This window comes from Psammomys obesus, unplaced genomic scaffold (genome assembly GCF_907164565.1).
Source record: "Psammomys obesus unplaced genomic scaffold, mPsaObe1.curated_primary_1811, whole genome shotgun sequence".
NCBI classification, from domain to species: domain Eukaryota; kingdom Metazoa; phylum Chordata; class Mammalia; order Rodentia; family Muridae; genus Psammomys; species Psammomys obesus.
In genome coordinates this window covers 6183628-6198599 of record NW_026585609.1, presented here as the reverse complement: position 1 = coordinate 6198599, position 14972 = coordinate 6183628, and the positions used below count along the sequence as shown (strand labels likewise).

General features: G+C 46.7%; 1 protein-coding gene across 1 annotated transcript in view; it reads left to right on the top strand.

Moving 5' to 3' along the window:
• The window catches only part of Fam234b (family with sequence similarity 234 member B), a 32646-nt gene that overhangs the window by 13601 nt on the left and 4073 nt on the right, over positions 1-14972 (top strand). Inside the window, exons 3-11 of the mRNA XM_055610734.1 lie at positions 42-140; positions 4920-5111; positions 6643-6773; positions 8758-8905; positions 9278-9419; positions 10579-10722; positions 10860-10941; positions 11958-12113; positions 14216-14333. Of these exons, the coding sequence (XP_055466709.1) occupies positions 42-140; positions 4920-5111; positions 6643-6773; positions 8758-8905; positions 9278-9419; positions 10579-10722; positions 10860-10941; positions 11958-12113; positions 14216-14333 (1212 nt within the window). The remainder of the gene's footprint in view (positions 1-41; positions 141-4919; positions 5112-6642; positions 6774-8757; positions 8906-9277; positions 9420-10578; positions 10723-10859; positions 10942-11957; positions 12114-14215; positions 14334-14972) is intronic.

The window sequence follows — 14972 nt, the reverse complement described above, 5'->3', positions numbered from 1 at the left end:
AACTGGCTCAGGCCCTTTTTGTTTCATTATGTGTACGCCAGGCGGGGACCTGTCTCCCCTGGAGCTGGCTGACGTGAATAGAGATGGCCTGCGAGACGTGCTTCTCTCCTTTGTGACAACCAGGAATGGGACTGAAGGAGGTAAGAGTTATGCCTCCTGAAGGCCGTGGTGGGGGAGCGTTAGTCACTTTCCAGGGACGGCGCACAGGAGGGTCCGTGCAGGGAACAGGTCACCACACAGGTCTGCCATGCGTGATATGGCTCATCAGGAGCCCAGTGTGATGCTGGGCACTCACGCCTTAATCCCAGGGCTTGGAAGGTGGAGGCAGGGTACTTTCTGTGAATTTGAGGTCAGCCTGGTCTACATACTGAATTCTGGGACAGCCAGTGCTAGAGGGACCCTGTCTCAAAGTGCCCCCCAAACCCACCCTCCCCTCCAAAACAAACAAACAAACAAACAAACAAACAAACAAATAAATAAAGGAAGCAAGCAGAGTGAGTCACAGCCAGAGGGACTTTGAGTGGTGTAGTGACAGCCTTGGTAATTCGATATGTGTGGCTTGGTGTGGGGGAGACACAGCCAGCCTCAGATGTTGTTTCTCAGGAACTGTTCACATTACGTTTTGAAACAGTGTCTCTCACTGGCCTGGATCTGGCTAGCAATCCTCAGAAGCTGCCGCCGTGCCCCCCCATGGCACTGTGGTAATGGCAAGAATGTGTCACCTCTCAAGGCCTTTTATTTTGTTTGTTTGTTTGCTTTTTTTTTTGAGACAAGGTTTCTCTGTGTAGCTTTGGTTGTCTTGGACTCACTTTGTACACCAGGCTGGCCTTGAACTCACAGAGATCCACCTGCTTCTGCCTCTGCTGAGACCACAGGCGTGCGTCACCGCACTCACTTCTCTCCAGGCTTTCTTATGTGGGTTCTAGGGATCAAACTCAGGCTTTCTTGCTGTGCAGCAAGCACTTCACCAACTGAGCCATCTCCCCAGGCAGCGTCTCCCCCCGCCCCCCGCTAGATTATAGTGAATGGGGATTCTACCCTGCCCTCAATCCTGGGTTACTCAAGACCCTTGCACACAGATGTTTGGGCTGCTGGCCTTCCTTTTTCCTTTCAGTTTAACTTCCAGGTTTGTCCTCCTCAGAAAGCTAGACATTGTGGAGGATATTTATCAGACCCCCAGCCTGCTGGGAGACTGAGGAGAGGAGCTAACATCCCCACTTCCTCACAGATGGGGTTAGAGCACAGTGGCAATGAACTTAACCACTGGTCAGAGCAGGTCTCAAGCTGGCCCTCTTAGAGGACTTTCTTTTCTGGATACCAGCAACCTCTTTCTCCTTCATCCCTGGGAGCATTAACAGCTCTGAGGGGCTAAACTGCCACTACTGGAGCCCTATGGCCTGACACAACTTTGTCAATAGTTTCTTTATTAAGGCCTCCATAGCTTACACTAGCTGAGTGTGCTGTTTCTGGGACTCTGTTGGATACGACCAGTAGCAAAAATGCTTAATTTCCATGATAGCGGCACAAGATCCTAGTTTGTCTGCAATGTCTACTAAATTGGCAGTGACTACAGCATGTCAGCTGATGCAAGAACCCTACCCAGAGGTCGAGGAAATCCTAGCAAGTGCGTTTTAATCATTCCAGGCCCAGAGTGAGTGTGCAGGTGTGTTTTAGAGATTTCTGTACTGTACATTTGCCTGACATTACTAAAAGCCTTATGGAAGCATGTTTGATATATGGATGTAACTTTGTGGCAGAGAGCTTCCGGGTCCGGAGCAGACTTCCCTATGATCTTAGCTTGATTGCATATTCCTGGGCTGTGACTCATTCACCTTGAAGTAAGGTCAGGGATGCTGAAGTTATTTGCTATTTTGCCTACTCTGCTTTATATCAAGATGCCTATTGACAAGACTGAGGCTTTGGACACTATGTAGACCAACATGATTTTCCCAGAGGTTGTAAAAGGAAGAATGTAACTGTATTAGTTACTTTTTTTCTGTGACAAATATCATTAACAAAAGCACTTTACAAAAGAGTTTATTTTGCCAGTAGTTCTCGAAGCCCCCCCCCTTCCCTGGTGACACACTTCCTCCAGCAAGACTGTACATCTTAAAGTTTCCATGATATCCTCCGTTGTTGGAAATAAAAGGTGTTGGGCTATGTAATGTTTATTATTAGTCCTATAATGATCATGACAGTATTATTTTACCTGCTATCACAATCAATAAGACAAGATATCTGTTAGATTTTATGGTTGTCCTATAATTGCCTTGGGCTGGGTAGATAATTCCAGCTATACTAGCTCAATAACCTCATTAAGAACCTCTCAACCCCTGGCCGGTGCCATCTGCCTTAACCATTCTTATCCGGGCTATCTCCCATCCATAATCTTATAAATACTTGCTTATCCTTTATCTGGATTGATCCTTTCCACACCACTTTCAGAATCCTTCCTCCTGGCCCACCTGGTTCCTTTTCCATGCTAATGCATCGTGGCTTCCTCCTGTTTCCTCTCTTCCCGTGATAGGTCTGGTAACCTTAGCCATGCCTACGTCCTTCTGTCCTGCCCAGGTACAGGCCTTCTTTATTAAGCAAGCGGGAATAATGTCTTAGGCAGGTTTATACAACAAATATGCATGTATCTGGGCAGTAACCAAATCTTGAGGACCAGTTATTAACATTAAAATACAAGCATCAGACCAACCGCCAATAGTCCTCAAATAGTGCCACCAGCCAGGGACCAAGTGTTCAGAAACTTAAGCCTGCTGGGGACATTTGTCACTAAAAAAACTACAATAACTACCATTAGGTGTTGTTTTTAACAAAATTTTAATCATTTGATTTTACCAGTGAACACTTGGGAGCCAGATGCTGGGATGAAAGCCTGCTATCTCAGAGAGGCAGAGAAAGCACCGTTGACCGTTCCCCCTCAGCCACCTTCCCAGAAGCAATGCCTCCTCCTCTTACAAGCGCCTCAAACTGAATGTCCCTCCTTCTACTTCCTGTGCATCTCTCTATCCATCCTCCTGACTTCCTCTTACTCTCTATGTTTTTTTTTTTTTTTTTTCTTAATAATCCTATGTTTATTTTCTGTCAACTGGTTGCTTGCACTGTGTCATGACCTATGGCTGACTTTATTTAATCCTGTTGACAATTATTCAAGCAGAAAGCTCTTGGGTTAAAGGTGTGTGTTAGGGCTGAGCCACACAAGTAGGAACAGGTTTTTCTAGTAACTAACATTGCCTTGGTCTCATAGTATGTATGACCCACTATCCTGCAATAATTAGGTGCTTTCTGTGTGCTGTTGCAGACACACAGCACACAGGAATGAATTGGCCTTTCAATAGAATCTAAGTAGGCTTGTATTATTGTCCTGTCTTCCAGATGAGGAAACTGAGGCACACTGAGGTTAAGGAACTTCTTAGAGTCCCACAACTGTAAAATGTAGACTTGAAGTTCAGTTCCAAGAATCAGGTTCTGAAGTTCATATCCTCAACCCCCATGCCACATGCACGTACCTACTGTGCCGCTGGGAAGAAGGGAATAGAGTTTAGTTGCTCATGATCCATCAAACATGTGTTGGCTGCAGCAGGCACTGTTCACCCTCTCCTGGGCTGTGCTGCCCCATACTCCCACGCAGAGTTTCTCTGTTGCACAGCTGTCCTGGAACTCCCTCTGTAGACCAGGCTGGCCTCAGAACTCACAGAGATTCCGCTGCCTCTGCCTCCTGAATGCTGGAATTAAAGGCATGTGCCACTATGCCCAGCCTTCACTGGGGTTCTTAAGCAGGAAGCCTAGCACAGGATTGGTCTGGAAAAGTCTAGAAAGTAATGCAGATCTCTGGCAGGAGGTCTAGCACAGTGAGCCATACCCAGTTTCCTGTTTGAGGCTGTGTTGTTTAGTTAGTACCTCCGAGGAACAGGAAGACTAAAGCTTTGCAACTTCTGGTATCTGAAAGGAGAAAGCATGAGTGAGTCAAGATGTCCAGTCCTCAGAGTGAAAGTCAAGCTGGCAGGAACTGTGACCACTACCACGTCACATCCTGGCCCACGCTGCTGTGGTTTCACTTCCCTTGGACATGGCTGTTGCTGCCCCATGTGTTCTTTTCCTGCCTAGGAACAAACCAGAGGGCTGCAGACAGCAAGACTTTGCTGTTCGCTACTCAGAAACCTGCAGGTTATTTCTGCTCGGGGAGTATTTGCTGCTGGAGTCTGGGATTTCCTCTGCTCTGCATGGTTTCTAGGCCAGCCTCCGTGTTCCTGCACATTCCTCTCCCACCTTTCTCCTCAACAGCTCCTCCTCAGTGTTTTGGGCTTTTCTCCTGTCTTTTTCTTTTGATTTTAAAATGACATCTATTGAGTGTGTGTGTGTGTGTGTGTGTGAGTGTGACAGTGCACATGTGGAGGTCAGGACAACTTGTAGGAGTTGACTCTCTCCTACTGGAGTGGTGCTGGCACTGGGGACTGGACTCAGGTCAGTGGGTTTGGCAGCAGATGGCTTTCCCCGCTCACTTAGCCGGTGTCACCCCTGTCTCTTGCTCGGCGAACAACTGGCTGCTGTTGTGTGTAGCAGGCATCCTATAATGTGCTGGGAAGTCAGAAATTCCTGTGTCTTTAAGGATGTCTCTGTTTAGCATGGGCTAAGGTGGCTGACAGGTAAACAGATGTGTTAGGAAAGGTGCCAAATGGAGACATGGTGAGGTGGTTCAGAGTTGCCCACAGGGGATGGTCCTACACCTGTCCTACATGAGGTGCAAGGTAGGAGAGATGACAGGTTCTGGGTTCACACCTTGTCAGGAACACAGGCGGGAGCTGAGCCGCCGCCTCACCCCCCCCACCATTCCCTTTGAGTTTTCAGGTGTCTTGCTTCCTGCTGACTCTCTCCTCTTCTGCCCCGTCACCTCTCTTACATGCCTTTAGGTGGAGGCTCGCAACCAGCTGCAGATCTTGTGTGCCTTTCGGGGATGAATGGCAGCACGCTGTGGTCCAGTCCCCTCCCGGAGGAGGCTCAAGATGTCACATGCTTGGACCTGATGCCAGGAAGCATGGCCAAAACCATCTGCCTTGTGACAGGGACTCGAAAGCTGCTCAGCGCATTCAATGCAACGTCAGGTAAAGGATGGCCTTGAGGTCAAAGAGTGTTGCCTCTGTAAACCTCGGTTTGGGATTTGAACAGCTTGAAGGGGAAGGGGTGTCTGTCCTCTGGCAGGCTGGAAACCGCTTTGTCGACCTGGTTCAGAAGGTAGTTATTAAGGGAAAGAGAATAGGGGCTTGGGCAGAAGGAGTAAGTAGATTCTTGTTGCAACCTGTTTGGTGATAATTAAACTCTTCCCCAAACAGAAGCTGCTCCGGATGGCTTTGCTCTGTTCTTTGTTCAACAGGCAAGGGGGTATTGCTTCTGTCTCCTTGAGTTATGCTGGTCCATACGTGAACCTGGATACTGGCTGGATGTTATGGAAGAGAACTCAGGCCAGTAGAGGCTGTTGATAAGGCCTTTTAGCTCCTTTTTCCTCGTAGATTCATAGGACAGAAGTGATGAAAATAAGTCTAGTATGATAAAGATGTCTCCTTATAATATGCTGATTATAGGGCCATAAGCTCAAGAGAAGTTGAACAAATAGTGGCACCCTTTCGACATCAGAGGTACCACTGTGGGATGCTTAGTTTTTGCTTCCTCCTTTTTGAGACATGATTTTACACTTGAATTCATGAAATCCTCCTGTCTTAGCCTCCCATCTGCTGAGATTACAGGTTTAAGTTACCATATTTGGCTAGTGAGGTACCTCTGAATGGGGGAAAAAATTATGTATATGCCATATGGTAGAGTCATTCCTTAGCATGCACAACCCCCCTGGAGTGATTCCCAGCACCAGAGAAACTGGGCATAGTGGTGCAGGCCTGTAATTATCGTGCTCATTTAAGAGGTAGAAATAGGATCAGCAGTTCAAGGTCATACTTGGCTACATAGTAAGTTAGTTCAAGGCTAGCCTGGGTTATATGAGCTCCTATATTTAAAAAAGATCATCAGAATTCACTTACTATTTTAGGTCAGGACTGACGTCCTTGAAAACCTTCCGCAGTTTCTCTGGTGTGGGCTCCTCCGTGGCTGCAAGGTCCTGTGACAGACACACTCTTCAGCCCAGCAGAGTTAGGAAGACATAGACCTCTTTATCTGATCTACACAATGCAAATGTGTGGGACTGGACCTAATGGTTAAGAGCACTGTCTGCTCTTGCAGAGGACCCGACTCTAGGTCTCAGCAACACAGGGCAGTTACGACCAGCCGTAACTCCAGTTCCAGGGGCTCTAATGCTCTCTTCTGACTTTCCCGGGCATCAGCACACATGATACATGACATACGTGCAGGCAAAACAGTCTCTCACACACAAAATAAAATTGTAAGTAAATAAGCTAAAATCCAGATGTGAGGTTATTACATGGAAGTGTAGCCAGATGCTTGAGGATCCTGGGTCCCACTTCCTGCTCCCTTTGTCCTCAGACAAAAACTAAAGGGAGAAGTGCTAAGGAGCTGCCTTTTCCTGTTCAGCCCTTAGAGTTTTCTTTTCCAGCTCAGGAATGTTGCTCCTGTCTTTTGTTGGGGCAGAAAGCAGAACTGATGATCTGCCTCTGTCTCCTTCCGCAGGGAAAGTCATCTGGACTCTAAACCCAAACTATCTGTCCAATGGCACCTTGGCTGCCCCGGTTGTGGTGCTGCCAGACTTGGATGAAGACGGAGTCAGAGATCTGGTGGTGCTGGCCATTGGAGAATTGCAGGTATAGGCTCTAGTGGATTTATTTTAAGTGCTGACTAGAACCTGTTGTTGCAATGGCTTAAGCCGAAATAGATCCTCTTGGTGAGGTTAAGTGAACCAAGAGTATTTCAGATTCATTTCCCATGATATGTTGTGGTTCTGAGGACTGTGGTTTAAGAGAGCCCTGGAGGCAGATGGCTCATGTGTAAATTCCTTCTGTACCACTCTGTAGCTTTGTGGCCTTGGACAAACTGTACTCTATCCTTGCTGTAGTTTCTTCACATGTTGAAATGAGAAAGTTATATCTCTCTGCAGGGGACTTATGAAAATTAAAGCTAACAAAGTAAATCCCTAGAAAGCTGCCTATTTGCAACTGTGTAAGTGGAATGTTAATTTTACTATATTGTTTCCATTTAAATTTTACTTCAATTGTAAAACAACAGGATGGACTGATAGAAGGCTCATAAGCTGTAAGCTCTGGATGTAGCTCAGTTGGTAGAGTGATGGTTTAGCATGCATGAAGCCCTTGTTTGATCCCCTGAGCTGGATAAATCATGTGTCGTGGTAATGCCTGCACTCAGGAGAGAGGGGCAGGAGGATCAGAAGTTTAGGGTCATCTGTGACTAAATAGTGAGCTAGAGATCAGCCTGACATATGTGAGACCCTGCCTCAACAACAACAACAACAATAACAACAACAACAGTCATAAGTACGTGCTTCACCTGCTTATCTAATCCCAGCACAAAGGAGGACTCAGAGCTCCAGGTCAGCTTGGGTTGCACGCTGAGACCTGTCTAAAAATCAGACCCGGATCCTCTCTGACTCATCAATGACCAAAGGAAGATGCTGTAGGGAGACAGGCTTTCAGTGTCGATGTGGTAGTTCATGCCTATAATCCCAGCCCTTGGAGCTGAGGCAGGATGATTGCTCCAAGTCTGAAGCCAGCCTGGTCTACTCAATTAGTTCTAGTCTGTCTAGTGTTTCACAGTGATGCATGTCTTAATTCCTCTCTTCCCCCTCAAGAAAGATAAACTTTGATTCTAGCACAGTGTTCTTATAAGCCGCAGCTCATACACTGGAGCAGCTGCTCTGTACGTAGATGAAGTCACAGCCTTCTCCCTGGTCTTTCCTCTCAGGAAAGACAAAATTAATGAGCAGTTATCTCAACTAATATATATATATATATGTATGTATATATATACACACACATGTATTTCGAGACAGGAGCTCACTGTGTAGCCTCAAACTCACATAGATTTGCCTGTCTCTGCCTCCTAAAGTGCTAGGGAAGGCGTGGTGGCAGGAGTGAGGGACAGCCCCTCACAGTGCACTCACAGTGAAGAAGCAGAAGGAGGGGAATGCTTGGGCTCACTTTTATTTTTTTCTTATCAAAATCTATTTCATGGGGCTGGAGAGATGGCTCAGCAGTTAAGAGCACCAGTTGCTCTCCCAGAGGTACAGGGATTTGGACTTATGTCCTGGGATCTGAACACTGGTCCTCATGATTGAGCATCTCTGTAGCCTGTGAATTTCTTATTTTTATTCAGTCAAGGACGGAGCTGAGAGGATGAACCCTCCCACATCCAGGGATGGTCTTCCCTATTTGGTTAAACCTCTCTAGAAACATCTTCAGACATACACCCAGAAGGGTGATTTCCTGGTGATTCTAATTCCCATCAAGCTGATAATCTGCATCTCTCTGCGTGATTCTGGCTACTGAGTGAAGACCCTCCTTGTATCAGCATTTTATATTTAGCTTGCAGTCTTTAGGAGATGATATAGTCAGCAACTACTGTGCTTCATCATCTGAGGAATCTTAAAGATGCTCTTCCTACACATCTAATCAGGGCATACACATTTGCCCCATTTCTAATGTCCGGGGGAATAAGCAAGCCAGTTAGGCTTTGTGCTTTCCAACCATAGGAAGTGTTCGTGAGCCCTCATCTCACGAGGCCTTCGGAAATGAAAGACCTCTATTAACATACTCCTTTCTTTCATTTCTTCAGCCAGATCTGTGTTTTCTGCTGGTCTCTGGTAGGACAGGGAGTCCAGTGGGCCGACCTGTGAAGTACAACATCGTGGGAGTAGGGAATCTGATTGGTCCCCAGGTTTACATCACCGCCAGTGGGGCTGTCTACATCCTGTTTGGCTTTGGTAAGAAGCAAGGCTGGCTTTGGCTTCTGCTCCCCTGCTGTAGGTGCCTAGGCCTCCTGTGAGACAGGATGAACACTCATACAGAGGTTGCTGGTGTGGGCTCTTCTTCGCAGTCACCTGTTAGCCTGTTATAGGGCCTCTCACCTGCTGCAGGTCATTAACTCTTGCTTTCCCTTGACGCCTTCTCTGGAGAGGAGACTGTCCATTGTTGGCTTGGTCACTTCCCTGTCACTCTATGTCTGACCAGCTGGAGAGGGCTCTATTGGACCCAGGGGATCTGCTCTGTGTCTCCTGCCCAGACCCCCACCTGGGATAGCCTGGGGTAGTTCTTTTAAATCCAGCTCTCAGTGTGGACTCTTCCTGTGGCACTAGGAAACATACAAGCTGTCGCCCTGCGGGACATTTTTGTTCAGGCTCAGAATCGGGACAGCTCACCACCCTCTCTGCAGATAGAAGAGCCGGAATGGGAGAAGCGCAGATCTGTCAACCTTTCTGAGCTCATTGATGTTTACAGGTATGGCTGATATCTCTTTGGCCACAGAGAGGTCTTCTGGAGACTCATACATCACGGGGTGTCTGAGTTTGGGTTGACTAGTGACTAAGGGTGGAGGTTTGGGCAAAGTGAGCTAACTGTGAAATACCAACTCCTGATCTGCTTAACACAGTGAGAAATTCTCTTCTTTTGGTTATGAATGTTGTGTTTGTATCAGTGATCAGGGTGAATGCTTACTTCAGAAACAGATTAGAAGGAGGGATATTAACTTATGGGTCCAGGTTAGAACAGCTAAAGGAATGGCTGTAAAGCTGTGTGAAGGCTTTGACCTACTCTTCCCTATATTTTTCTTCTAGTTGAAGAATCAGTTTGACAGAGCAAGAATAGGGTGCATGAAATCATTTTTCTTTCTAATTTTTTATGTACTTCGTAACTAAAAGCGTATAGTTGTCATATGCAGTGATCTACGTATTTCACCTACTCAACTCTTGGCTTGAATAATACTTGTTTTATTTCTTTCTGTCAGAAATTTCAAGTCATTTTCTGGCATTTTCCCCTCAAATATTATCATGTTATTGTAATGAATTTGATGGAATGGTTCCAGTAGTGTAGAAAAAGATGAAGTAAATGCGAAGAGTTGCTGTCCAAGCTTGAAGACAGCTTCAGGATACCTGTTCCCATCTCTGTCTGTCGTCTGTGCAATTCTCCTTGGCTCCGTTACTGTCCCCAGAGGGTCCAGGCAGACTCCGCTTGGGACCACATCATCAGGGTCTACATTTGTGGACTCACTCCCCTGCTAATTGAAAATATAAAACAAAACCCAAAAAACCAAAAACACACTGTGTCTGCCCCAACATAAACAGACTGTATTTCTTGTCATTATCACCTAGAGGCTGTCGCCTTGCAACTGTTTGCATTGTACTCAGAGTTAGAACTAATTTAGAGATGGTTTACATTATACAGGAGGATGCAGGTTGTCTGGAGACACTATCACTCAGTGTAAGGATGGTGAGCCCGTGAATTTGGTGTCTGCAGTAGGTCCTGGAACCAGTTCCCACATAGACACTAGGGACAACTGTATATGCAGGCAGGCACACACTGGGAATGAAACATCAAAGTAAATGGTTGTGGAACTCTCAGACACAGCAGAGACTGACTGTTGGGCTTTTGTTCAATGCAGTGATGGAGTTGAGCTTCTCCAGTTGGTGAAGGCACCAGATTCCAACGGCAGCAGCCTCCTGATCACAACCAGACAAGGCCTGGTCCTGCTTCGGGGACAAGACCTTACGCCTCACTGGAAACTGAGCCTTCAAGGCCTGCGCAGGTTTGCAGAGTTCCCTTCATTGCTGCCATTCTGAGAGTCTTTCCTGTCTTAAAAACGAAGTGGCTGGCGCAAGGGGAGGGAGGGAGCACCTGTTTCTTTTCGTATACACTGTTTATTGCTTCCCCGTCTGTTTGCAGCCAGCCCACTCCTGGCTATTTCACTGATGACCAGACATTGGACTTCCTTCTGCAGACACAGGATGGAGTTGGGATGAAAAAGGTAAAAATGGGGCTCAAATCAGTCAGAACACATGAAAAGCATGGGCTCTGTGTCGGGCCCTGGGTGGGACACTGGGAAGAATAAGAACCGAAGACATGGTCTCTCTCTTCAGAGAACTCCAGTCTAGTGGATGGATAAATTGAAAACTCATAGCTAATTGCTAAAATCTGCAACACTAGTTTTTTTTCTAGACTAATCTTGTATTCTTTCTGGAGCCTGTACCTACCTACAGTTAGCTAGGAGGAACCATCTTATAAATCTGGGCAGGGAAAGGTGGGTATCAATGGACTTCATATTTCAATACAAGGGCAGGACTCACCATTGTCAGGGTGTTATGGGAGGCTTTTGATAAAGGATGAAAGTATGGGTAGGGCCTTTAAGGTTGGACTTCTGTGTGTGTGGCAAGGACTATCAGGCCAGGAGCACTAAGACCAGAGCTCGGAGGGAGGGGCCACAGCATGGAGGGATGCTGAGCCAGGGGCTCCACATTCTGTTTTCCTGTAAGGCTGTGTGTTGTGGGGATAAAATGCTTTGATAGACAGTTTTTATTCATTTAGTGGTACAGGCAGAATTATAGAGTTTTAATATAAAAAATAATTGGCATAGATTTCTTCTGTTGACAATCAAAGCTAACCAACTGTGGGCTGAATGAAAATAGCCGAAAGAATTGTTCATACTGAACACTCACAGACTTTTTATTATTATTATTTTTTTTACTATTCCTTAAACAGCACAGTAACAACTATTGATAGGATGTTTACTAGATCACAATAGATGTTGTAGGTAATCTAGAGAATGGTCTATGTGCACACAAGGACATATGTAGCTACATGCAAATGCTGGCCCTTTAGGTAACAAACCTGGCATCTGCTGTGTGTTGGTATTGGAGCCCAGTGCCTCACAAATATGGAGGACCATGAATAATCTACTATCAGAGTGTTTGTCTTGACTTTTGTTTTCTTGTCCTGTCACTCTCCTAAGGACTGGCTGTATCTTCTTTGTTTTCTCATGTGCAGATGATGGTGGTAGATGGTGGTTCTGGCTCCATTGTCTGGAGTCACAGTATCCCATGTCACATGAAAGAAATACCAACCACTTCTGCTATTACCTCAGACCAGAAGTCTGTCTTCCTCTTCTGGGCAGAAGCACTGACTACTGCATCTCTCAGTTCTGTGAGTGACGGGGGATTGGAGGCAGAGATGGAGGATGGGCCAGTAGGGGGTGCCACGTTTGTCACACAGACATAGCTGCTGCTTACAGCTCTGGGGTGGTTCTCAGCATCTTTTCTGATCAGTCACCTTCTAAGGGGTTGAGTGGAAACGGACTTGTGCTCCCAAGCTGGTCTTTCCCATTGTCTTTCCATCAAAGGAGTGAGTGCTGGCGATAGCCCTTCACTCCAGACTACCGACAGTAGGGGACCAAGGAGAAAAACACTCCTGGATGCCATGTTCAGGGCCACAGGCCAATATGCTGCTGTGGAAGACAAGAGGTCCTTACGGTCGGTCTGGGTGAGCAGAAGTTGGCCAGGCTCTGAAGCCAGTAAACTTAGCAGACAGTGTGAGTGTGGAAGGAGAGGGCTGTCGACAGGGCTGACAGGGTAAGATGCCCTTGTCAGTAAGCTGCTTGCCTACAAGGCTGACAACCTGAGTTTGATCCCTGGGACCCATGGTAAGAGGGGTCGCCTGTCATCCCCTCACTCCATCCAGTTGTCTCCCAACCTCTACATGCACACCGTGGACACATGCCCTACACACACGGGCACAAAATAAATAGGTATGTGAACAAAAGAAGGAAGTTATTGATTTTGCCAAGCCTGACTAGGGAGTGTGTCATGAAAGAGGCTGGATGGGCTGAGGATGAGAAGCTGTTTGTGTAGAAGGGGGGTGGAGACGGTTGGTTAGGCAGAGTGGAGGAGGAAGTAATGTGATTGGCAGTGGCTTTTTATGGAACCAAAAGGAAGTGTGTGTGGATTGAAAATGTCATCAGAAGTTTCTTAAAGCACAGGCGTAGGGAGCCAATAAGTGCAATTTGGAGTTTAGAGAAAGTAAAGTAAAAAACTGTAGCTTTTTGGGGTTTTTTTTGTTTGTTTTTGTTTTGTCTTGATTTTGAGATGGGGTCTCTCTACATAGCCTGGCTGTCATGGAACTTACTATGTAGACCATGCTGACCTTGAACTCAGAGGTCTGCTTGCCTCTGCTTCCCTAGTGCTGGGATTAAAGGCGTGCATCATGACAACTGGATTGAAAATCCTTAACTTTTATGCTAAGAATTTTTGGGCTTCTTTCTGCAGGTTTGAGGAAAGTGTTGTTCGTTTATTTTCTTGTCATGTTAGTTGAGCCTAAAGTCTGTCCCTCCATATGTGGACATGTGGAGATGGCTTCCTCTTCCTCATGAAGGGAGTAAGGATGCCCCGCTTCTCCTCTCAAGCAGGCTGTTTCTCATACTGAGCCCATGAAGGCAGGGCCAACAGTCTCTCTACTTTAACCACAGTCCAACCCCACTCAGAAGGCGCGTTGATAAAAGTCTCCTTGTGGGTCTTTCTCCTGCTGCTGGAATTCAGAGACTTAATACTCAGATCTTAGCAGTTTCTAATTTGCAGTTGGTGATTTTCTTCTATTTAATCAACCCATTTCTCTGAGGGACTGGTAGGTTTTTCTGATATTTAGCCTGATGCTTCACCTTGGTGTCAAACCCAGGGCATTATACATGCTGGGCAAGCACTACCACGGAGTGATAGCCAAACCCTTTGCAGGTGGTTTTGATATCGATGAAAGGAAATATAGGTGGCTACTGTTCAGAAATAGCTTTTCTACACAGCCTTACTTGCTGTACCAATGAATGAGAATCCCAGCACTGCCATAGGTTGAATATAGGAGTCTCCATCCGTCCTCCTGTCTCCTCCTCTGCTTTCCTTCCCAGCCTCCCCCTCTTTTGTATATATTTGCAAGTGTTCTCTTCCTTCTTTTCCTCCCTCCCCTTCAACTCTCTTCCTTCCCCTCATACCCTCCTCCTTCCCTCTTTCTTCCCTCTTTCTCCCCTTCCTCCTCCTTTTCCTTCCCTCTTTCTTCCCCCCTGCTCCTTCCTTTCCTTCTTCTCCTCTTTCTCCCCTATGTATTTTGACTGTAGATAATAGTTTGGCATGATGGGTGAATCTGTGCTTTGAGTTCTGTAAGATCATGTGCCCCTGTGAATGGGATCCGGAGAGGGCTGACCGGAACTGTCTGCTCTGCTCCTTTTAGTCACCTGTGCTCTCCTTTTCTGTGACTGTTGCCAGGATGAGAGCCCAGGAGCCGAGCCTCTGGGCCTTTACCACCTTTACCTCCTGCACCCAGCCTTCCCCTCTATCCTCCTGGACCTGAGCAACACCACTGGCATAGTGACAGCTTCAGAGGGTGAGTCCCTATGATGTCAGAGTGCCCTGGCTGTGTGAGACCTTTGTCCACCAAGGGAGGGGGAAGGGCTTTTCAAGAGGTAGTGGTATCATTTCCCTAGATGTCCCTGGAACCAGGGCATTGCTGGAGAGCTTCCTTGGAGTTATAGAGCCAGGCTTCTAGCGTGAGAATGCATATTCTCTGAATGTGCTGAGGGGAAAGTGTACCCCCATTCCAGGAGGACCCCAGGGCTGATGATGGAGCCTCAACTGTGTGCCACATGCCAGGACTGGAAGCTAACTGTGTGTGGTGTGATGGAAAGAGAGCTGTTTCTTTCAGGACATTGATTTGTCTATTACTTCTGTGAATACTAAGCACATTGCATAGAAATTGGACTTGACAGAAAAACTAAACAAGGAGAAATATTACCCATAACCCGACCGCTCAGAACATTTGGAGCTACTCATCTTTGTTGTGCACCTGTCTAAGTAGTACTATAAAATAAGCTTGAGAGCACATACTAGAGATGCTTCATTCAGGAGCCCGAAGCCATGGAACTGAGCCTCTACCATCTGCTAGTCCAGGCTGGGCTCCTGTTAGTGGGTGGGCAAGGGCACCAGTCTAGCCATCTCTCCTTTGTGTCTTTTTCTTTTTCAGCTG